General features: G+C 30.5%; 1 protein-coding gene across 1 annotated transcript in view; it reads left to right on the top strand.

The window, feature by feature from the left end:
• The first annotated feature begins 1,236 nt into the window (after positions 1 to 1,236).
• Positions 1,237 to 25,520, top strand: part of LOC143067126 (A disintegrin and metalloproteinase with thrombospondin motifs 6-like) — a 59,179-nt gene continuing 34,895 nt past the window's right edge. The window contains exons 1-4 of the mRNA XM_076240180.1: positions 1,237 to 1,985; positions 5,774 to 5,903; positions 6,564 to 6,623; positions 11,375 to 11,584. Coding sequence (XP_076096295.1) covers positions 11,519 to 11,584 — 66 coding nt within the window. The 5' untranslated portion in view covers positions 1,237 to 1,985; positions 5,774 to 5,903; positions 6,564 to 6,623; positions 11,375 to 11,518. The remainder of the gene's footprint in view (positions 1,986 to 5,773; positions 5,904 to 6,563; positions 6,624 to 11,374; positions 11,585 to 25,520) is intronic.

Below are 25,520 nucleotides of genomic sequence, written 5' to 3' on the forward strand. Positions count from 1 at the left end.
TATTTCTAAATACCTCTTCAATATACCTGATATATTTGGAAAATTCCAAATGACCTTATTTCTAGTATAGCTGAAATCAAACCAACCTTCGATACTAAAGTAAACAATAGATGAACGGCCATTTTTCCTTACATCAAGTATATTTACTGAATTTTATTCATAATATTCAAAGTCTCATAGATTCGTATGTTGTTTACGAAAACTCATCTTCCTAGCTTTCCTTTATATCCTATCACTCAAAAGATATCATTTTTTGTGAGCTTGCTTTTCATTTAGCACTGTGAACCAGAGAATACAGATACTGACAAAACTAGAAAAATCTACTTTCTATCAAATTATTTTCCTCGATATGGACATACTTGGATAACGTTGAATATATGACGTAGGGATCCCAACTTTCTTAATGTCATCTTCCAATATCTCAGAATTAATAATCTGTATTCTTATCGCAGAGCGTTACATATGTCAATTAATAAGTTGAACTTGGGCCAGGCATACATAATTCTTTAACATGGGTATGCTACCAATTCATTCATTTTATGACAATGAACGACTGAGGTTGACACTGCATAAATTTTACGGTCATCATTACGAGTTGTTGAACAAAATGAGGTGTCTCAACCAAGAAAGCGCTCCCAACTCATTGAATTCATAACGTGAAATTTTTAATTTTTACACAAGCGACGTGTTTTCGCGCTCTTGCAATTTATGTCGGCGGTTTTTTGTTCCTCTTAGAAGTATTAATTCCTTTGTGAATTTCGCTCCATGTTAATAAAAAACAGAAGGGTAAAACGAGAAACACATTTTAATTGACGATTTATATTTTAAAACCATGACCTTCAAAAACAATATTGTCATTACAAAAAATCAAGCGTTTTGATAAAACCGTCTTCAGCATTATTATTTTTTAAATGCGTAGATTTTTTTTCGCAGTGTTGTTCAAACAAAAAAAACTTGAATAATGCAGTGATTTCTTTTTAAATATTGAAAAAACAATAGTCCTTGTGTAAAATAAATTCTGGGTAAACAAATAACTAAACTAATTTTTCCATAGTAAAACATCAATCAGTACAGCTCAAACGGAGGAGGTGTTAAGATTCATAAAATAACAACCTTGTGTAAAGACAAAAAGAATGTGTTGACAGGATGTAATCATCGATGATATTTACGGATATGTATTTCCTTGTATTTATGTTTTTGTGAGTTTATTGTGCTAATGCTCATTACAATATATCTTATTTAATCATCGTTTAATGAAATACAACAAAATATAAATGTGTTTTTCTATTTTTTCCTTATATGAAAACATTTACAAGAGAGAGTTTTAGCGCTATAAAACCAGGTTCATTCCACCATTTTCTACATAAGAAAATGTTTGTACCAAGTCAGGAATATGACAGTTGTTGTCCATTTGTGTGATGTGTTCGTGCTTAAGATTTTGCCATTTGATTGGGGACTTTCCGTTCTGAATTTTCCGCGGAGTCCAGTATTTTTTGTGATTTAACTTTTTACACTAAGTAACAATTATATATTTGATTTCAGGAGACCAAGTATCTTCAAATTGAGGAAGTACATACATTACGGTCATATTAACAAACACGAAGATTCTATTGTGATAAATTTAGAAAATGCATGATTAGAATTGTCTACAGAAACATCTCCGTCTAATGAGAAAAAAAGGAACGAATAATATGTAATTAACAGTTTTTGTGTAAGAAATATTTTTTCATGTTTCTGCGTATTTAAAGTATTAAAAAATATTTATTTAGAGTTTTGTTGCACTGACGATTACCTCAAAATATTCATTTGTTGTTTATTTTTTTACCAACTAGATATCATAGCAATAACGAGAATTGAAGTGAAACAGTGATTATATTTTCCGACAATAGATAAGGAAGTTACATTTTAAAATACGAGTTATGTTGTGACCTATAAAATATGGAATAAAGAGGATTATTTACGTTTGTGTATTCATACTACTAATGGTGAGCTTTTTTGTTTTCTTGAGATAACAATATTAGAATTTTAATGATGTATCCGACTTATCAAGTTTTAAATGTTGGACATTGGCAATCATACCACATCTTCTTTTTCATATTTAAAAAAATTGAGAATAAAAGTATGTGTTTATAGGTTGAACAAATTATCATAACAGGATTCTTTTAAATAATGTGTGTTTACATGTACAACTACTGAGAAATTTAGTAGTTTGGGCTTTGTACATTAATCAAGCCCGTATGGTGACCCATACTTGATAACCTCTCTTTCTACTTCCACTTATACTTTATGGATGTGTTTTATACTTGAACGTGTTTCATGGTCCACGTTTCATAAACTCATATTACATATACCCAATATACCATTTCAGTCAGTTTGCAAAACTTGTTTATATTTGTTTCCTTTTCCCAACTGAATATATAAAATTCTCAGATTAAAAGATGTCAATCTATAAGTACTGGATATACATACAATGGTACATCAAGGGGGAGAATCTACGTCATCACGCAGGGTGTCGGCGATTGAAATTGGACCACCATTTTGTCGCTTCAAGGTAAGAATTTGACTTATTATTCCAGTTATATGAGGGTTATGTTTATACAAAATAGTCCACCAAAGACTATATAAAGTAGGAAAATAAATGAGCCATCGCTCAATATTATTGGTTATCTCAATTTTGCAAACACTTCGATACCAGTTTTAGGAATTAGGTCAACATGCAGGATATCGGCAAAATTTTTCATAACAACATCTTGATTATCAAGAACCGCCTACTTTATCAACAAATGAACATGTCCGAATTCTTTATTGTACTCGGGAAAATACTTGTTACTCACAAATATCCGTCATTATGGTCGAAAAACGTCTTATTTTTAAAAAATTGAAAAAGGATGTCGGCAACACATCGAATATCGAAGGATGTCGGGGACACACTAATATATTAACAATGTAAGTGTCCTTTGATTATATCAACCATAATAAAGATACGAAAAAAAACCAAAGCAGGATTAGTGTTCCTTGCTTGCTTCCATTTCATGCACTCAATTTCAGGATTCAATTTTTGTAAATAATCGAGAGAAAAAAAGTTTTAGAAGGTGAAAGTCAGAGTCGGATCGTTTCAACTAACAAAAAGTATCAGGTTTAAAATTTTATACGCCAGACGTGCGTTTAGTTACATTTTTACTTGCATATGATACCGTAGTTAATTTGGCTTTTTAATCGAACTTTCATGTCTCTACAGTACAAAAAAATCTCACGGGAAACTATGCTGGTAAAGGCATTCCACCCAGACAATTATGCAATGTCATCCCAGACACCAGATTAAAAAAACAATCTTATATAACTACACGTTGTTCAACCACACATTATAATACGGAAGAACTGCAGGAGCAAGTGCTATCAATTCTTGCAGTTTGTCATTTTTGGGGGATCCTTTATTTCATGTTCCATTTCATGTAACATGTCGTTTTGAAGTTGATCTGCAAACAATCGTATGCATGGCCCTGTTGGTCCTCTATCGTGACATTTGCGCAAGTCTACTGGCGGTTTTGTTGAAATTTCTTCAGTAATTGGCATTGGGGAAACTTAACATTTTTGCCAGGCGTTTTTATTTTGATGACAAATGAGGACTTGCATGGTTTTGATTTTTTTTACGGGTGGCGATTTAGTGGGCGATCTGGTCGGCTGTTCAACATCAGATTGTATTCGCGATCGTTTCCGCCTGCACAAGTTTAAATTTGATTTGCGGCTTGTCATGACCATTAGTTTTAAATTAGATCTAGTCACATGTTGAATAACATATGTGTTAAAAATAGTATATATTAGTGTGTCCCCGACATCCTTCGATATTCGATGTGTTGCCGACATCCTTTTTCAATTTTTTAAAAATAAGACGTTTTTCGACCATAATGACGGATATTTGTGAGTAACAAGTATTTTCCCGAGTACAATAAAGAATTCGGACATGTTCATTTGTTGATAAAGTAGGCGGTTCTTGATAATCAAGATGTTGTTATGAAAAATTTTGCCGATATCCTGCATGTTGACCCAATTCCTAAAACTGGTATCGAAGTGTTTGCAAAATTGAGATAACCAATAGTATTGAGCGATGGCTCATTTATTTTCCTACTTTATATAGTCTTTGGTGGACTATCTTGTATAATCATAACCCTCATATAACTGGCATAATAAGTCAAATTCTTACCTTGAAGCGACAAAATGGTGGTCCAATTTCAATCGCCGACACCCTGCGTGATGACGTAGATTCCTCCCCTTGTACATACTCTGTAAAGATCACGCAATTAAATCTTATGATATGTTTATAAAATTATGCAGCCCACACAGAATGTTTGACTTGTGTTTATTCTGCATAGTGTTTGTGAATAAACGGAGAATTGGGAAACGCGCTAACGAAATAAACTCACGAATACAATATATCTCATCGATCTATGTATGTACATGTATGGCAAAAGATACTGTAAAAATGCAATAACTGATTCATTGTCCTTGAAAATGTTTTAAAGCATATTATTTCTATGTACAGGATACAAAAAAATATCCATGAAGAAAATTCTCTTTGCAAAAAGAATTAATTATAGTGGATTCAGCTGATGTTAACGCTAATAGTATATATCATTGTCAGTCAGGTTATTTAATGTTTTAAAGATCCTATCAAATTTAAAGTCAGCACTGTAAATCTTTAAATCCTTTTTAAATTTCGAAAAGTTATCGAAAATTATACTTCGTAAATTTTGTGCGTTTGCATCGCTTTTCTGAATTTACCGTCTTTTGAACCGAGTGTATGCTAAAATCTATATGCCGGACGAAACCTTGTATGACAATAATCCAACTTCAGACAGTCTTTCCAGAGGGAGGTAATGAGAACGTTCTAGCATTTGATATAGCTTATTTACGAACTCTTGCAAAAGTTCGTCTATTGCATTAAAATCAATCATTAAAACAGAGATTTAGTTATACGGATTTATTAGAATTGAATTACATAAAGTTAATTTGGATACTAATTGTCCTTGGAAGAGGATGGTAACAAGATTTATCGGTCGTCTTACTGTCATCACTCTGCTCAGCTTTTAATATTATTTCATATAATATCCCTGCTTTGTGACATCAAAAACGTTGACCCGGGCATACAAGATGATCTGCAAAAAAAAAAAAATCGCGCTCTGTCCAGAATAATACCAGGCAAAATTGTCTTTTTCCTTGACGATTTTACATTAAAAGTCTAAACGTTTAAGTAAATATTTGACCACATTTCTTCGTTGGTAACAAATTTTAATTACTTCAGATATTTTAGACTAGTAAATGATGTTACATCATTGTATTTGCGTGACCAATCTTTACAAGTTTGTCAAAACAAGAACCAATTGGTGGATGATACAACTGGAAGGTGAACTAACATCGCTGAAGGGATTATAAAATAAAGTAAAGCTAATCCTCACATTTAATGTTTCAGTCAAGTTTGCTTCAAGTTTTGTTTATTGGTGTGGCATATGCTTTGTAATACTAACATAAGCCCATACATGTAACATAAAGGTTAGCTGCAGTCATACGATGTATATAGTGGTTTCAATTCACGTAATGAATTATGTGAACTTGTTTAAATTTAACATAATTAATTATGAACGTTTTTTTTTTCTTTATTCGAAATCAGTCTGGAAAGTAAAGGATTTTAAAAAGTGTGTCTGGTGTTTGATCACCTATGGACATTGTTTTTGACGATTTGAATAAAATTAAACCAAATGATTATTTTCCTCCGCAGGATTATGAATTCATTCAATATGAACTGATGCACACAACGAAACAGATTCAATTGAAAATATAACTTACATACGAGATTTACAGCTTTGCATGTTTCACTAAAGAAGAATTTTGCACCTTTTGAATTCATGGTAAGTTCACTTTATCTTGTTTTAAAAGAGGGACGAAAAATACCAGAGGGACAGTCAAACTCATAAATCGACAATAAACTGACAACGCCATGTCTAAAAACGAAAAGGGCAAACAGATAAACAATAGTACACATAACACAACATAGAAAACTAAAGAATAAACAACACAAACCCCACCAAAAACTAGGGGTGATCTCAGATACTCCGGAAGGGTAAGCAGATCCTGCTCCACATGTGAATTAAACATGCCCAATAGAGTGATTCAGAAATTAATTAAAAGACAAATACACTGCAACAAAACAATTCACGAAAACTTTCTGCATTTTGCATTTGAAAATTTTAAATTTTGTAAATTTAACATATCTTTACTATTATGTTAAATTTACAAAATTTACAACTGCAAGGATGCAACGAATTATTCAAATCAATTTCGACCATATTTCATATAAATCGCTGTTTTCCTTTTAGTTAATATGTTACAAAAAAGAAAACAAACAATAAAATTATTAGTTTCGATTTTATAGATTCAATTTTTGAGCAATGCATCGTTCTTATACTCGTTTATTGAAAATTAAAGACAAAGTACGTATATTTTCAAAAAAAAATAATTAAAATTTAAATAATCTAATCCGAAAAAATCATTGAACTTGTATTTTGTAGACGATATCAACCTTCAAAAAAGTATTACTGCATCACAGCATATGAACAGATATTTACTCAGTAACGTATAATCTCAAATGAAAATTTATTATCACAGAAATTGCGTCGTTTATGCAATGTAATACTATTGTATTCCATTATGAAAAAATTGCTTAATATGTTAAAATAAAATGTATATCATTTCAAATTATTATTTAACGTTTTATTTTTTTAAATGAAAAGAAACCGATATTCTTTTCATCAGATTTTTATTCAATAGTGTTGTAATCTACTAAATTATCACATGTCCTCTAAAATCAAGTCACGAAAACGTTTTTTATAATAGTGTTGTATTGAATAATCAACTCCATCTTATATAAGAATAATGTATAAACTTTCATATTTTTGTTAACTATGAACAATAAGCTATAAAGGTAATTATAAAAACATGATATGTAATAGTCTTAAGATAAAAATCCACGAATATTAAAATTATTCTTAAAACAATTTTTTTTTAATTATTTTATTAAAAATAAGATAAAATCATCACTCTAAAGCGTGTGTCTGAAGACTTTAGTTATAAGATAATGCAATTATTGGTTCGTCTTGAATACTGTGTAATAACCCTTCCCCTAGACAGTCTGTTTTTGAAGTAGGAGAAAACCTAATAAAGTAGGGATATTTTAAGTGTAAATTAAAAAGAAGCGTTCATGAAAACGGGTGTTTTTTTTTTATTAATATGAGTTCGAAAACGAAATGTAATGAAGATAATGCTTATTTCTTTGATAATGTAGTTTGTTTTAAACATAAATTACGGGTTCGAACAGAAAAAATATCATAATATTAAAGATTATAAATTGATTCACTAAAATATCGGAATATGAGGCATTACACAAATTGAATTTTATAAATGTGCTATTTGAGGGATACAAATATGGTATAGTGTGTTAAATCGGATAAAAATTGATACTGTTATTATCATAAAAAAAATCAATATAATCATAATTTCATTTATTTATAACTTTTATAAGTCTCTGTTGAAATGCTGACTAATTTTAATACTGTAAGATTTAAATTTTTCATCTCTATCTGTGAAATTGCTTATATAAGAGTTATTCCTATGACCAGTCTTGATGGAAATTTGCACTTACGGCCTTTTCATATATAATTCTATTACTTAGCTCCTGTTAATAAATCGTATAATTTATTACTTAAATCTGTCATAATAATTAAATTTTGTTAATGCATTACACAAATTTTCAACATGCATATTTTCATCTCTATTTTTTAATATCAGCAGAACTAATGTCTGAGTACATTAATTTAATAATTTTTAATTGATATCTGGACAATAAATATGACTGCAAATATTTGACAGGGGGGAGTTCAACCATGGAGTAAAAGAAAAGAACAAAAACTTAAAAGCTGAATATTTGATGTCAAATCAGAAAACGTTCATGAAGAAACCAGCACGTACCAATGCGTTCATGGCACATTTGATATTATTTTAATAACTCCACATGACCTTATAACATTATTTTTATTGTAACATACATTTTATTAAAACTGATGTAAGTGAAACATTTTCTTTTTTCTAAACTTTTGATTGAGACCACACCCTTTTCCTTTTAAGACAAAAAAATACTAATACATAAATTGCCTAGACTTGACAAGATTTGACCCAGTCCAGTAGTCAGCACTTCGGTGTTGACATGAATATCAATTATATGGTCCTTTTTATACATTTCTTGTCTACAAAACTTTGAATTTTTCGGAAAACTAAGGATTTTCTTATCCCAGTAATAGATTACCTTAGCCGTATTAGGCACAACTTTTGGAATTTTGGGTCCTCAATGCTCTTCAACTTTGTACTTGTTTGGCTTTATAACTATTTTGATATGAGCGTCACTGATGAGTCTGATGTAGACGAAACGCGCGTCTGGTGTATTAAATTATAATCCTGGTACCTTTGATAACTTTTGACAACTTCTAATCCAATACAAAAATTAATAAATCTTGTTTCTAAATCATACAAATGTACAAATATTGTTTTCATCTTCGTAATAGGCTTTGGAAGATGTCTGCAAAGTTTGTAAATCTTATCAAACGGCAAAAAGTATCAGTAAAATGCGCGGGTCAAATACATAGATCTACAGTAACAAAATTCAGTTGAACATGTACTTCAATACTACGTCACTTTGACAACAGTAGTTAAGATCAAACACATGAATTTGTACATTAGTTGTGCTAAAGTATACTATTGCAACAATTGTTTCAAGTCATGTTTCTTGAAAGTGAGTAACCCATCTGACAGAAACTGAAACTATACTTACCTATAAAACCAGGTTCAATCCACCATTTTCTACATTTGAAAACGTCTGTACCATGTCAGGAATATGACAGTTGTTGTCCATTCGTTTTATATGTTTTGTCATTTGATTTTACCATTTGATTAGGGACTTTCCGATAGAATTTTCCTCGGAGTTATTTTTGTGATTTTACTTTTTTTTTTAACCTAAAACCAAAGTAATTAAGCAAAGGATAATGGTTGATAAAGCCCAATGTTATTTTTTTTTTATTTGGTTTAAATTCTTTTTAAGCTTTTAGTAATTTTTGTATGTATATCCTAAAACTCAATAAAACAAGTTATTTTTGACTGGTTTTCAGACAATCTTATTGTTAATGTTTTACTTATATGCTCGACACACATTGTTTTGGGTCATCCACTCACATGTTTATAACTCGAACTAAACTCTGTTCGTCTTGATGATAACAAAGCTTGTTATCTCTTGCATTACTTTTTCTCTTGTATCATTTTTATGAAATAAATCGCTGTTCTTATCTTACTCGCTTAAAAGATAGTATTTGCAATACTCATTAATCGTTAAAGTACACAATCGGCAAAATTTTTCCTAAAAAGATTTAAAAATCATAAAGGTTTATTTTATAGACTAAAAAATAATATTTCTATCATACATTATAATGCAAATGTTTAACATATCTAAATAGTCTTAAAGATACATTAAATTAAACGGTCAGCTTATATATCAAACTGTTGCCTCTTCATTTAAATAATTAGCGAAATTAGAGAACCGCTACATGAGGCGTCTTCAAAAAGACTTTTAAAACTGAAAATTGAAATATGTCACAGACATCCCTTGTGGAACATGCATTAAGGAATAGACCATTGCCAATATATATACTTATTTTCTGTGACTGTATCTTACATTAATTTGTAGGATCCTTTACTATAGATAATTTAGCTGATCTGTAACAATAACATCTTCATGCCTTATATATCATGTACTGTAGTACGCCGCTAGATTAAAACTGACGTGGAAAGGTAACACATGGCCAGCGAAAGCTCTTTTTTAGAGAGCCCAGGTGGTCGTGTGGCCTAGCGGGACGGCTGCAGTGCAGGCGATTTGGTGTCACGATATCACAGTAGCATGGGTTCGAATCCCGGCGAGGGAAGAACCAAAAATTTGCGAAAGCAAATTTACAGATCTAACATTGTTGGGTTGATGTTTAGACGAGTTGTATATATATATATATATATATATAAGTACGTCTGAGTCAGTGACAACTCTACACCAGATGTATCCATCGGATCGCCATCAATGATGGTGATACATGGCTGTGTACATAATATATATACAACTCGTCTAAACATCAACCCAACAATGTTAGATCTGTAAATTTGCTTTCGCAAATTTTTGGTTCTTCCCTCGCCGGGATTCGAACCCATGCTACTGTGATATCGTGACACCAAATCGCCTGCACTTCAGCCGTCCCGCTAGACCACACGACCACCTGGGCTCTCAAAAAAAAATCAAATACACAAAAAGAGTGTTAAAAGCAGCATTGTCTAGCGCTGTCTAGCGCTTTCATCCATCTTGGGACTTTATATATATAAAAAGAAAATCCAAAACAACATTTATCCGAGTTATACGGATATGTAGTTAAGAATGGACGCAATTTATTAGTACAACTGAAAGTGGGATCTTTGGTGGCTTTGAAGTAATTTCAAACCCGTTATTCAATGATTCGGTATGGATTCGAAATTTGTGAAACAACATAGCAAGTAAGGATTATTCTTCAAACTAAAAAACAAAAATAAAAAGGGTGGACTGTCAGAATAGGTACAAATAGGGCACCCTAACTTTACCTGCCAAAAACAAACTGTAACTTCTGGCATTATCGTCATTGTTTATCCCGTACATTTCCAATGTCACAAAGCTTATGTAAGTACATTAGTGCAAGAGCTGATTGTTCAATGATGTCATTGACGAAATTCGTTCATAACGGTAACTAAAATTGTTATTTAACATGCCTGAATTATCCGTAAAGGTTACCATAAAATAGCACACATACATGCATCATGTGAGCGGATGCTGATTCTTATCGTTCCTGTTTCTGATGTCGATATATGATATCACTCTACATATTCCTACGTCATTTTATACTGTAAAATACTTTTTTATATTTAAAATATATTTAATATTGCACTTAAGTGTACATAATTCAATATTTCATATTTAATTTAGAAAAAAATGTATTTGCTAAACAAAATTAAATCGTGTTGAACGACTATATAAAAGATACATTTATTCAAAAATGTAAATATCAAATATTTGAGAAAATAACTCGAAACTTTAAAATCTCATTTAATCGATAGGATGAATTGAAAGGTTTCATTAAAATGTTGTATTAAAAGTAATATTTGAAAGTTATATTGCACAAAACAAATCTTATATGTTAAACTTGTTACGTAAAAATTAAATAGATGTTTTAAATAAGCTATAAAATTAAATACCGCCTTTTCTTTGTAGGTATTTTTTTTATTTTCTATTGCAACCAATCTAGATGAAGCAATGATTGACTTGGAACTTTCACGTGCAATCAACTGGGTATAAAATATATGGAATATATCTCTCTGGTCTTTTAACGACTAAACATAACGACCGTGCATTAGAATGGCTCAAGAACAAAGACTTATTATTATTTTCGTATTGATTTTCAGCATCCATAGCGAAATTTTGGTAAGTTTCGTCTTGTTGTATAATAAATTTCTCTTTCCTTCATTGCATTTGGCTCTATGATTTACGTATAAAATAGTTAGTATCGAATAAATCATTTTGGGGGAAGACGGTTAGAATTCATTGTAACAATTTTACAAAACGATTATACTATTTGTTTCGTTTTGAATCAATTTACAGACAATGATTAGCTTATTGTGAATTTTGGCTTTCTGACTGTTGTCTTGTAACTGTAATAGACAAACGAAAGCTAAGACATGATAATAATGTTAATACTGCATCTACATAAAATTCAAATCCAGAAAAAAATGTATTTAGATAATATATTTGGATATGATATCCAATATATTATCTAGATCCATTTTACGTACACACATGTGATTTAATATTAAAAGATACTAGTTTAAACATTTTCAAAATAAACATAGTATACTACTAGCAAGAGGAATATCTCGACAAACGAAAATCTAAACAAAAGTTTAAGGCTTAATTAAGTGCTTCGCTAACACAAATTGTGGTCTGCGGTCAAAAGTATTTTATCATATTCAGAAACGGTTTAAAGTTTTTATATTGGTAAATTTCTTTTTTAAAATACATATCTTAAGTGCTATTACGGAGCCCGATTTTTTTCAATTTTCAAAGTTGATGTTTTTCTGAAATTGTTTAACAATTCACAACGGTATAATACTTTTACTTTAATTATTCATCTCTTATTTTCATAAACTTTGTATCATAGATTAAATTTATTCGTTCAGTGTATGTTCATTTGTGTGTCTACGTTTTTGGAATGAGTTAAGCTATTCCAAATGAAATTTTATTGTGTGTCTTTCTATGGTGTGATGTTACACTAGTGTTTCAGATACGGGAACAGGTTTGATATCATTTAAACGTTAAATCCCTCTGCAATTGTTTGCATCTGTTCTAAGTCAGAAATCTGATGTTCAGAAGTTGTCGTTAGTTGATGTTACCGATTCTGAAATCGGACATCTTTTAAACTGCATTTTACTTTACTAATTGCTGCTTGATTTTTCTCTACATTGGTTAGAAGTATAGGGATTGTAGAGTTCTCACTAAACATGTTTAATCCTGCAACATTTTCCCGTCTGTCCCAAATCAAAAGTCACCGGTATTTGGTAGTTTTATTTTATTTTTAGTATATTATTATTTCTTAGTTTTGAAGTGTAGTATGACGACCATTTTCACTGAACAAGTTCACATGTTTGTTAAGGGGCTAACTGATGACGGGTGCGGTATTTCGCACTGTGTTGAAGACCCATTGGTGACAGTCTGATGTAACCTACTTTTTTTTTATTAAACCTGTCATTTAGTGTTTCTAATATATCATATTCACACAGCATTCATAAGCGTAATTTAGTTTGTGAAAGAGTAGTGTTGAGCCACTGAAGTTCTACCGTATTGATTACAAAAGTTTTGTAGTTTTGGTAGCCTTGTTTTACATTATTAGAACTCGTATCATATTGGTTCAATATCTGCTCAGCGAGGCAAAGAGTTCAGAGTCTTAAATTGGTATCATAGTGCAAACGTCTTGAGCGACATTTTAATTTTACGTTGCAAGTATTAGGATATTCATATATATCGGGTTCATTTGTTGACTTTATCTGAAAAGTGTATCATCGCAAAGATTCGAAGGGAATGTTTAAGGATAGACTTTTTTGATAAAGTATATTTTATCTGATTGACAAGACGAGAAATAGTATGTTGGATTACGTCAAATCTAAATGTACAAAACAAACAGTTACTGTAGCAACATTTGTTTTTTTTTTTCATTATACAAGTATACATCTTTTTTATAGTGTCAAATGAAAGATATTCGCAATTTTTAATAATGCTTTATAGATTATAAACACATACCACAATACACAAACAAAACGACAATCGACTGTATGTACACATAGCATATAGACCAAGTTAACAATAACCCATCCAAACTCCGAATGAAACAAGGAGCTCATTTATCCTCATTGTAATTAAATATTCGATGGTAAGTCGCATTTGGTGACGTCAAAATTAGGGAAAGGAGGACGATTGTGATACATATTTAGTAAATGGTTATTTTTGATACATTTCTTTGAAGTAAAAAAAGCACGAATGCGTCGTTAAAGGAATAATTAATGAGTGATTCAATATCCCTTTTTCCGTATCGATTATTGATACACGAAATTCTGTAGTAGATAATGTCACTTTAAAGTGGGAGCTTTACAATAAGAATGCAAGAAAGCCTACCATGCATAGTCGCATATGTCATTTTTGCTTATGAATATTCCGTATGGCTTACTTTGGGAGGAAAAAAAAAAAAAAAAACAGGCGCCCGGATTTTGTTTCCGTCATTGGGCGCTTTTTAAAGTCATGCTAGAATTCCGGTTTGCTTTTTTCTGTATACTTTGAACATACATTTATGAATAAAGTGTATTTACTATCTCCTATCATTTTTAAGTTTACTATCCACGACGGTCACCGAGTTAATTAAATAGAGAGGGTCTATATAATATATCAATGACCGCCGTGGATTGATTACTTTAGTAAAATAAGAATTGATAATGAAAAGCAAATGCACTTTATTTATAGTAATGAATTTGCATAATATACAGATAAACGCTAACATTATTGAAATTAATAGAAAAAAAAAACAAAAAAACGGGGCTACGTGATATTGCATTTTCGATGCGTAAAACAGTTAATGTAATTTTAATTATAATTAACTATACTAACCTTCAACCGAAAAAAAAGATATAAACGGTATACTTTACTATGAACAACTGTTATCTTCCTACAAACTTACACCTGCATATTGTTACAAAGCCTGAATGATTTTTTTGTGCTTTTACACTGAGTAGAATAGATAATTGCCTTCTTGTCAAAATAGAGCGGTAACCATTTTTGCGCTGCATTTCTGCTAAAGACAAATGTACAAAACAAATCTCAAACACAAAACATGGAACAACACTTGTATAACCTCAAATTAAGTTCAGTAATTATCAAATCTTTCTGTTGACACTGCTGATCGCAGGGAGTTTTCTTTGCTCAATTTACTAAATTTTTAAATGAAATTTTAATGCACGCCGTCACTGTGTACACAATAATATCCAGTAAACAAAATAATAAATGCGTTTTTTATATAACAATGATTGTCTGATCAGTACATGTTGATTTTTTGCATGATTTAACAAGGGCATAACACTCAATGTTCTTATACATGTAAATAAGCAGGCCTTTCAACACATTTCACATTAATACAATACTTAACAGAATATAGACCAAAAGATAAGCATTTTAATTACTCAATTTTTCAGCATGATCAGTTTAGATAATTTAATATATGTTACTTAATTGTATGAGTGAATTGTCCAACCTTTTTGTATTGTCAAATTTAAATGTTCTGTGTACTGATTTAATTGTCCTAAGGTTTCAAAAGCGTTTTGACAGAAGTAATAGCAAGCGACATATAATTCCATATTGACGAGTACAATATCATAAAATTCGTTTAGAAGGTCAGCAGATTATGCTACATACGTCTACATACAGACCTCAGTTTTAGACCCAGTGTATTCATTTATATAACTGTGCATCAGGCTAAGTACATAGTCCTTAAATGACACATACTTCGAACCTGTAGATTTTCAATTACTTCATCTGAATATCTGTGATAACAAAGAAGTGCCTGTCTGTCATTTTAATTCAGTTAACAATGAAATATGATCAAAGCAAATTTTGCTTAAGTAAATGCAGGTAACTATTCGTAGTACATAAAAAGGACAATGAAAAAGCAGATTTCAGTTTACGATAGAAAAAAACTTATATGTACTATTATTTATTGTCCATTTTTTATATTCAACTCTTCATAAGTGTGTATTTCTCTGTTCTCAATTTGTATGAAATAACCAAATATGACACTGTAAAGGCTGAAATTGTATACTGAAATTACAAGAATGAAGGTGACCTCTTCGTATCATAATCTAGTGTCTAAGAAATTCTTATATACTGTACAATTGATAAAGGGATGCTTCCATAATATTAAATTTGTATGGGGACGAAGTCCCGAATAACAGCAGAAAAATCAATAAAAAAAAAAAAAAAAAAAAAATCGTGAAAAATTTCCCGAAATTTTCATTGTACAAATGAACTCAAAATCGTTCAATTTTTTGGATGTCATGTTTTGATTTCCCGCATCTGCAATCTACAATGTACTTCCTTTTTCCGGTCTCGTTTGTATGAAACTTCGAGTAAAATATATATTTATCAGTCTAGTATCAAATAGGAAGGAACGCAATACCAATTTCATTTTTAATAATTCCTTGATATGAAAAAATGCTACCTGATGATAGCGTTTCTTTGTTTACATTGCATATGATCTCATAACTTAAAGGGAAAACGGTAGTATTACATTTTCCTAGCATTAGGTTGGCCTTTTGTGTACCCAAGACAGCTGAAGGAAGTCAACTTAGGAGCGCCGTGATTGGATGTAAGGGTACAATATATTTTTTTATTTATCTATGAATAACTGCAGTGTTTATATTTACAATATAAATTTTAAAACCTATTGAAATATTTTCTAGAGAATTATTCGAAAAGGCTTTCAAAATTTTATAAATTTGCTGCAAAATGACGGTGGGCATTGATAACATAAACAAGCTCCGTTGGAAATTGGTCATGATACTATTTGGCTTCAATTTTTAAAATAGAGTAATAAAGTACTAACACCACACATAACTGTTTTATCCAGGTTTTTATTATAAAAAGTGGTAAAATGAGAAAATGTTAGTATTGTCGCCTATGGCAGAATAAATAGTACCGTTTTCCCTAAATAACGTCACAACTGAAATCCCTAACAACAGAACCAACATCGGAAACGTTAAGGTATTTCCGGTTTTTTTTTAACAAATATTCAAGATTCCAAAAAATAATTCATACAGATTTCGTCCCTATTTACAGGTAATGCCTGCCTCATATTACATACAAGGTCTTTAAAATGGCTTGACAATGCATGTAATGAACTGAAGCCGAATTACATAACAAGCATTATGAAAACGTAAAACATTATACTCAACTTAATACATAATGAATGCATTAGGGCATTCAAGAAGTTAATTTCTTAGTTGATTAATAATTCAAGTTAACACTCCAGAGAAAATGAGAACCTAATAAAGGCACGGCACAAAACGAAATTACAACAAAAAGTCGAAAATACCAACGATTTAAATTCTGCACGTACTTAAACTGGGCAAGCCAAACTAAACCAAAAACTTGGGATAATCTCAGGTGCCCAAAAAGGTCAGGCGGATCCTGCTACACAAGTGAAACCGGTTATGTAGCTCATAGTTAATGAAATACTCTCGGAAAAAGAGTAAGGATATAAATTTAGGCATATAAAATGATATTTGATCGAATCATAATGAATCCTTTCGACTTGCAAAAATGAGGATGCTTATCTTTGTTCCGTATATACGTTAAACAAAAATAATAATACACAGGATCATACCATTGTTTGAATTTGCAGTGATGAGACTTAAAAATCTTAGCACAGAAAGGACATCAGTTATGATTGTAGTGGTGGGGGTTTTATGACGACATGACTTAACAGTTACCATTATGACTTTATAATTGTTGTAATTGATACTACAGAAACTTGACCTGAAATATAGATAATTTGTATTGTTAATTTCAAGGATATAAACATAAAGAAAATAAAACTATGATGAACGAAAGTAGCGTTTGAAATTAATAATTGTGATATCATGAAAAATAATTGAATAAGTGTCTTAAGGTCAACATTTCAACGTCTGCCGTAGGTAGTATATTTAAATCAAGAATTATTCATACTCTGCCCTTTGATGTCTACACTTTTTTCATAAACATATTAATTTCGTCATATCTTAAAAGGAGACAAACAGCTCATTCTGTTTTATAATACAATATTCAACGTTTGATACGTAATGGTTTAATTAGTGCCATGTTTGATTTGATAATATGTGGTTACAGATATTGTTGCTAGCTGTTTTGTAATAGTACAATGTTATAAGTAATTAAGTCAAGAGTCTGAAATTAATGGTTTGTCGTTAGTTGTTATTTATCTAATTATTTTTTTTTTTTTTTTTTTTTTTTTTAAATCAAGCCGTTGGTTCTCTCTTTTGAATGTTTTGCACCTTGTCATGCCGGATCTTTTATAACTGACTATGTGAAATGTTTTTTGTCTGTTATGGAAAGGCTGTATAGTGACCCATATTTGAATATTCCGTGTCTTTGGTGGCTGATGGTTTGTTAACTCATTGGCTTTTATAACACATCTTTTTATTTAAAGACAATATTACCATTTTAAATATTTGTTCGTTATTTCAATGACTTTAAGAATATCAAGTTTTCTAAAATCTGAATTGATTTGTTTGAACACTCGCTTTAGAAAATTAAATAGATTAGTTCATTGCATTAAACAACAAGATATTGAATTATTGCATTTTAAATTACTTTGTTTAAATATAATCAAAGAGATAGGATCAGATTCGTTTCGAACAATGCTGATTTGTAGCCAAAAAAAAGCTTCATTTATGATTATATGTTTTTAACTTAAATAACCCTATATCAAAATCCCTAATATACTATGTAATATGTTTATGAAAGTGTGTGTGTCAGTGTCTATTGATATATCTAAAAACATATAATATGATACAAATAAAAACCACATACAACATAGACACACCTCGTACTTATCAACCAAAGGCAACAATACTATAAGACCTTGTCATGCCGGATCTTTTATAACTGACTATGTGAAATGGTTTTTTGTCTGTTATGGAAAGGCTTTACAGTGACCCATATTTGAATATTCCGTGTCTTTGGTGGCTGATGGTTTGTTAACTCATTGGCTTTTATAACACATCTTTTTATTTATAGACAATATTACCATTTTAAATATTTGTTCGTTATTTCAATGACTTTACGAATATCAAGTTTTCTAAAATTTGAATTGATTTGTTTGAACATTAATTATTCGACAGTGGTTTAAATATTCTTATACGATTTCTCAAGAATAAGTAATGCATTACTGTATGGTTCTGGTTAATTAGTATAAAATGAAACCGGTTTCTTTTGGCGTTTTGTATATTAATCCTTTTGTTTTCTAAATTGTGTATTGTAAACAATTTGTTTTCATGGTTTTTAGTTTTTGTCATGGTATTGTCAATATGTTTTCTACTTAATTATCCCCTCGTTTCATTCTTTCAAAAGTTGAACTTTACAGTTGTAATTTGAAACGTCAGGTGAGTTCCTTACTTAATGAAAGCTTACAGTCATGTCTAATTTTCAATTTTAGTTTCTTGTGTATAATTCGGAGTTTGCTATGACGTCCATTATCACTGAACTAGTGTGCATATTTGTTTAGGGGCCAGCTGAAGGTCACCTCTGGGTGCGGGAGTTTCTCGCTACATTGAAGACCCATTGGTGGCCTTCTGCTGTTGTCTGCTCTATGGTCGGGTTGTTGTCGCTTTGAAACATTCCCCATTTCCATTCTCAATTTTATTTGATACACATATCAATGTGTACAAATTACTCCAAAAAAAGGGACCGGAAAAATTGACCAGCGTTAATCATAGCATGAGGTTTTTTTCAGTTTGTTAAAATTTAGAGTTTGCTATGACGTCCATTATCACTGAACTAGTGTGCATATTTGTTTAGGGGCCAGCTGAAGGTCACCTCTGGGTGCGGGAGTTTCTCGCTACATTGAAGACCCATTGGTGGCCTTCTGCTGTTGTCTGCTCTATGGTCGGGTTGTTGTCGCTTTGAAACATTCCCCATTTCCATTCTCAATTTTATTTGATACACATATCAATGTGTACAAATTACTCCAAAAAAGGGACCGGAAAAATTGACCAGCGTTAATCATAGCATGAGGTTTTTTTCAGTTTGTTAAAATTTAGGTCATAAAAGTTTGTGTTTTTATATGCTCACAACAATGCAACGATGGCTCTAGGAACATTTTTGATATCATTATTTCATCCATTCTGCAATTATGTTAAAGAAAAGATACTCGCTTTAGAAAATTAAATAGATGTGTTCATTGCATTAAACAACAAGATATTGCATGATTGCATTTTAAATTACTTTGTTTAAATATAATAAAAAAAATAGGATCAGATTCGTTTCGAACAATGCTGATTTATCGCCAAAAAAAAAAGCTTCATTTATGATTATATGTTTTAACTTAAATAACCCTATATCAAAATCCCTAATATACTATGTAATATGCTTATGAAAGTTTGTGTGCCAGTGTGGCTATTGATTGTTACTTATTATAAGATATATCTAAAAACATATAATATGATACAGATAAAAACCACATACAACATAGACACACCTCGTACTTATCAACCAAAGGCAACAATAGTGTACCAATGTTCAATTCTTATAAATCGTATACAAATAACAATCAAAGGCAACACTAGTGGACCAATGCTCAATTCTTATAAATCGTATACAAATAACAATCAAAGGCAACACTAGTGTACCAATGTTCAATTCCTATAAATCGTATACAAATAACAATCAAAGGCAACACTAGTGTACCAATGTTCAATTCTTATAAATCGTATACAAATATCAATCAAAGGGAACACTAGTGGACCAATGCTCAATTCTTATAAATCGTATACAAAAAAGACCATCAATACTGAATTATGAATTTTCTGTTCTTTATATTGAATTTTCAAATGAGTATAGTTTACTATTTACTATTATCTATTTAAAAATTCTAAGGTATTGTCGACAGAAAACAATGCTTGTTTAAAGAAAGTAGGCCAGTATTTACAAATTCAATTTATAATGATAATCTGTTTTTCCAAATACTGCATTGGATTTAATTCGACGTTTGATATATAAATTGTAATCAGTTCGTCCGATTAAATCATATAATGAATACGTTACAATATACTATTTCATAAATAGAAAGATCAAATCTTTATGCACGATTCTATTTCTCACAAAACATTTTATATTAATAATATAATACAGTTGTTAAGCTTTTCAAATTATGTAACTATATTATGCATGGTTATCGGTGTTTCTGTCTATATACGTACCAAACCCAATAATGATACCTTGCAGATTTTCAAATTGGATTCTTGTATTTTGGTGTGTTTTTTATAATTTGTAAACAATTTACCTTTTGACAGCGATAAGCAAACTGGATAAAACATTTGTCAAAAACATTTTTGTACTTTGACTGTTTATTTTTGTTTTAAGTAATTGGTATTTTAAGATGTTGGCCTCTCTACACAACAGATGATATCACACTGGTTTTAAGCAATTAAAAGTCACTTCCTCAGCTTAAATATATTTTAATCGATTTTTTTTTATCATGATTTTAAACATTATGATATCGAAACCCAAACCCACCCGTAGAGTGTTTTTTTATTCAATAGTAAATTAACGTTGATCGATTGAGTTATGGTTACAACAGGCATGAATTATTATTAGTGGCCTACAAAGAGTAGATGTTTTTAAACTTTTACAAGCAAGATATTTTTTGTCGATATCGAATAACAATTGCCAGTAGTTGCCTTCTTATAAGCTTTTATGAATATCATTATATCATAACGTTGACAATGCAAATTATAATAGGCCTTATACACCCTATACCTGAAGATAAACTTGACATTTTTCATTAGACGCATATATCCATTGCCGGCCAGTAAATTAGTCAAGGTTGTTACCTCTCGAAAACTGTGATACCGAATAATGATCATTAATGAAAGTTAGCTCAGACAGCTCAATCTTTGTTTTATTTTTTTTAATAATTACATGTGTATATGCTGCAACGTTTTCTTGTTATGAAATTAATGATCTAACTAGAGTAACCACCTATTGATATGAAATTTAGATTTTTTTTTTATCGAAAATGTAAAGAACTCAAAGCTATCATAAGCACAGTTTAAAGGTCTATTTCCATTGACTTTAATTATGCACAATTATTCAGTTTTGGTTATTTTACTTTTTATTCTAACTGTCACTGGAAATTTTAATTAACTTTTCTTTGATTCAGGCTGTCTGTTTAATGAAGTGTTATCAATATAGTGTTAGTATTATATTTTTGTATTGTGCAAGGTAGATGAAAAATGTCGCTGTAGATATGTCAATAATAAAGAGTTATTAAATCAGTTACATAAAGCTGTGACAAGGGTTACTGTTTTATTGAAAACTACATTTTTGTTTAACCAAAGTCAAGTTGGGGAACAGATATGATCTGTCAATTTTAATGGATAAATGGTTGATACTTTAAATGAAATCATAGTTTCCATGTGCATTAAAATGTAAGAGGTTGTATACGGAATTATTGCATGAATTAAACATCAAAGGCATGCACATGATACTTAGCTGTTCTAATACTCAATTTGATTTCAATACTCAATATTTTGCGAATTGAGTCGGTGCAGTTACCCAGGCTAAAATAAAACACAAAAATCAGTTTATGGTTTGTTTCTACTATTTTGTACTAGTGTTTATCCCTTAACACTTATTTGTTCAATGAGTATTTAACCTTGAAATCGACAACACCTTAAAGTTACCATTAGTTAAATAATTATTATAGATATATCAATAGAATCAGGTTAAAAATTGTTCATCTATTGTTACTTGATGCACTTGCTATGTTAACTTTTTAACTGTTATAAAAGTTACGTTGACTTTTGACTTCTTCTGAAATAAGTGTTTGCCTGAATGTTAAATATTTTATTCAATAATGTTTAAGTGGAAATACAACTGCCTTGAATACACTTTTTCTATTTTGTTAACATCATTTACACAAATGAAATGTGTGTTATTGATGCACAAGACAAAAAACAATCAGAGGCGTCAACCTTAACTAATGTATGTACGAATATGAAAACTATCGATTCCTTATAATTACACAATTTCGTAACTGACCTCACACATTCAGACAAATAAAGTATAAAAATGAGGTTCTTAGATAATGACAGTATCTGGATATCTGATCGTATTTGAGTATTGTTGTCTATCGGACAAGTTATATGTTGCAATAGAAACTAATCTGAAATACAGGTTACAATAGCGTTTGCAGAACAAGTAGAACTGTATTTGTTGCGTTATGCGCAATATATATCGACATAAATACCTGTTCCGGTGATTACTGTTTTAAGTGATCTGTTTTACTGTTACCCCAATCGGTCGAAGTAGATATTTGATACCTTGATTTATGATTTTCTTAACACATAACTCATAATAAGTACAACTATATGACCCCTTTTTAAGGTCGACTTCGTATTTCCAAGCCTTTTTTTTTCAATGTAGTGTGTAGACTACTTTTTGTCGCTTCATGTTATCGTCCAGGGTGTGTTTCTGAAGTATGATTTTGTTCGTTTGGTATTATCAATCTCTATTTCTTAAAAAAGGAGCTTTGCACTAATTAAAGATTAATTAAGTATATAAGATATATTGCGCACTATTATTGTTTTAGATATAAAAATAAAGATAGATATCTACATATGATGTACAAACTTTTGAACGAGTGAAGGGTATCAATATTTGATATTTTTATTGTCTCTAATTAGGCTCTTTACAGAAGTGACCGAGCGTGCTGCCATCTCAATGATCTGGGTAGAATCGTAGAAATGAATGTTCTGTCTTATTTATGACTTATTTAGCGAATTTGTCCATAATCACAAAAATGTGGTTAACTTTAGAAATTATATGCACACATAAACAATTTTTTTTAAAAAAACACAACTAATATTTTGAATAAAATTCAATCACTTTTTGGGATTCGAGCGTCACTGATGAGTCTTTTGTAGACGAAACGAGCGTCTGGCGTATATACTAAATTTAGTCCTGGTATCTATGATGAGTTTATATGTAAATATATCGAGTTAAATATGATATTGTCAACTCTGTTAGACTCCTTTTTAAACGCGTTGCCCGATATAAATTGCTTTTGCAACACAAACTCAAAAGTATATAATTTGAATGATTGAAAGTTACATAATCTAAGGTGTCAAGCATTGTTGCTTTGTTAAACATATCATGTGTAAACATTTATGTAAGGATTAACATTGATTTACTTGATAAAGATGGAAATAGTGTATCATACATCATTAAGTTCAATGTTTATTGAAAATGAAATATGGGCTGCTATGTTTAAGTTGATGAGTTAATATCACTTGCAGTATACTCCTATTGCATGTTTATTTAATGCATTTTGTCAAATAAGCTTGAAAATATCATAGTTCAATTATATTTATCATATACTTAGTATTAATATGATAGCTTTTGTATATGTGTAATGAGCGGAAGTACACAAGCCATAATTTCCCACCCGGGCTGATAACCCATATCAGGGGCATCTCGTGCACAAAACCCATAATAGTTCCTCTCGTGCAAGTTACTTCCGGTATTTCCGGTATAGTCTGTCGTGACGTCAGATATAATCTATAATGACGTCAAAATTTAGGGGAACTTTTGTTATGTCCAGTAATGACGGTACAAATTGCAATAAGATGTATTTAAAAAATCCAGTGGTAAATCTGTTTGTACAGAACCAGCTGTTATTGAAAAACACATGTTCACAAGGCTAAGTTCAATGATTTAAAATTTAAAAATGATGAAAGTTTAGAACTTGCGATCAAATGCCATTGACAATTATGAATAATTTTATTATACATCAAACATGGAGTAATAATGATCAAAACCTCTTCCAAATTTTTAATGTTTCAAAATTCCTCTGTAGGAAATGGTACCATAAATAAATATGGAGGTAGTGGTGATATTGTTGGACAATTTGAGTGTACTTGTTGGATTCATAATTTATTTTTTTTTATAAAGTTTTAGACTGTTACTGTATTTGTTTATTTGTCATACATAAAACAATTGTCGGAATTATATGATAAAGTGATTAATACATGGCCTTTTCCATATCGGCCCGGGTATCATTCCGAGACCCCATATCAGCCCGAGACGTAATGAAGTTTACTGCAAATAACGCTTATACCAGAAAATGCGTTGAAAATGTTATGTCGCGTAACAGGTCGATGAAAAATTGTCATAAAGGAAGATAATGTGTGCAAGGGAAACACATAGATAGCTACATATTTAAAGGATAGTTTTAGTGAAAAATATTAAAATAAAATATATTGGAAACACTGAAGACTAGTTTTCAAATATTACTTAAATGTAATGAAGCTTGAATCTCTATGCAGCATTTAACTATATATCAAAAATTATATGTCAAAACAAATAACAAAAGTTTTGCTCCCATAAAAATTGACCTAACCGCGGCCATGATTTCAAGTCAATATCTCTAATCATTTTGAAGTAGATAAGGATAGAAAAATATAGCCAACACATAAATTGTCAAGCGTATTTAAGAGATTGTTATTTTTAATTGATATACCTATACATTGAAGGATATTCCTTTATTTTATACCATATATAGATATTTGCTCATTTATCTTTTAACATTGCTGTCGAAATTACAGACAGTGAGTTGTGTTAATTTTTTTGTCAGTCAGTGGTTGTCAGTGGTGTAATTAGATTTGTTAGTTTGTTACACATTTTACATAATAGATAAATAGATCGCTAAAAATTGAAACTGGATTTTTTAGATCACTTTTTTCTCAAGACAAAACTATTGCTTATACGATAATCATACGATGTTTTAATTGTGTATAAGATTTATTTAAATTATTTTGTTTATATCATATACATGTATGTTTGTCATATAGGATACGAGTTAGTTCAGTAATGAAAGTCAGGCAATAAACTATAAATACTCACACAATATTTGCATTGCTCGTTTCTTTGAAAAATAGTTGTTTCATTAAGAATCAACATTCTTAATGCAATGCAAGCACTCAGAAGTCCTGGTAAAAGTTTAAAAACTAGTCTCTTATCTCAAAACAAACAACAAATTCAGAAACATTTG

The sequence above is a fragment of the Mytilus galloprovincialis genome, chromosome 3 (genome assembly GCF_965363235.1).
Source record: "Mytilus galloprovincialis chromosome 3, xbMytGall1.hap1.1, whole genome shotgun sequence".
NCBI lineage: Eukaryota > Metazoa > Mollusca > Bivalvia > Mytilida > Mytilidae > Mytilus > Mytilus galloprovincialis.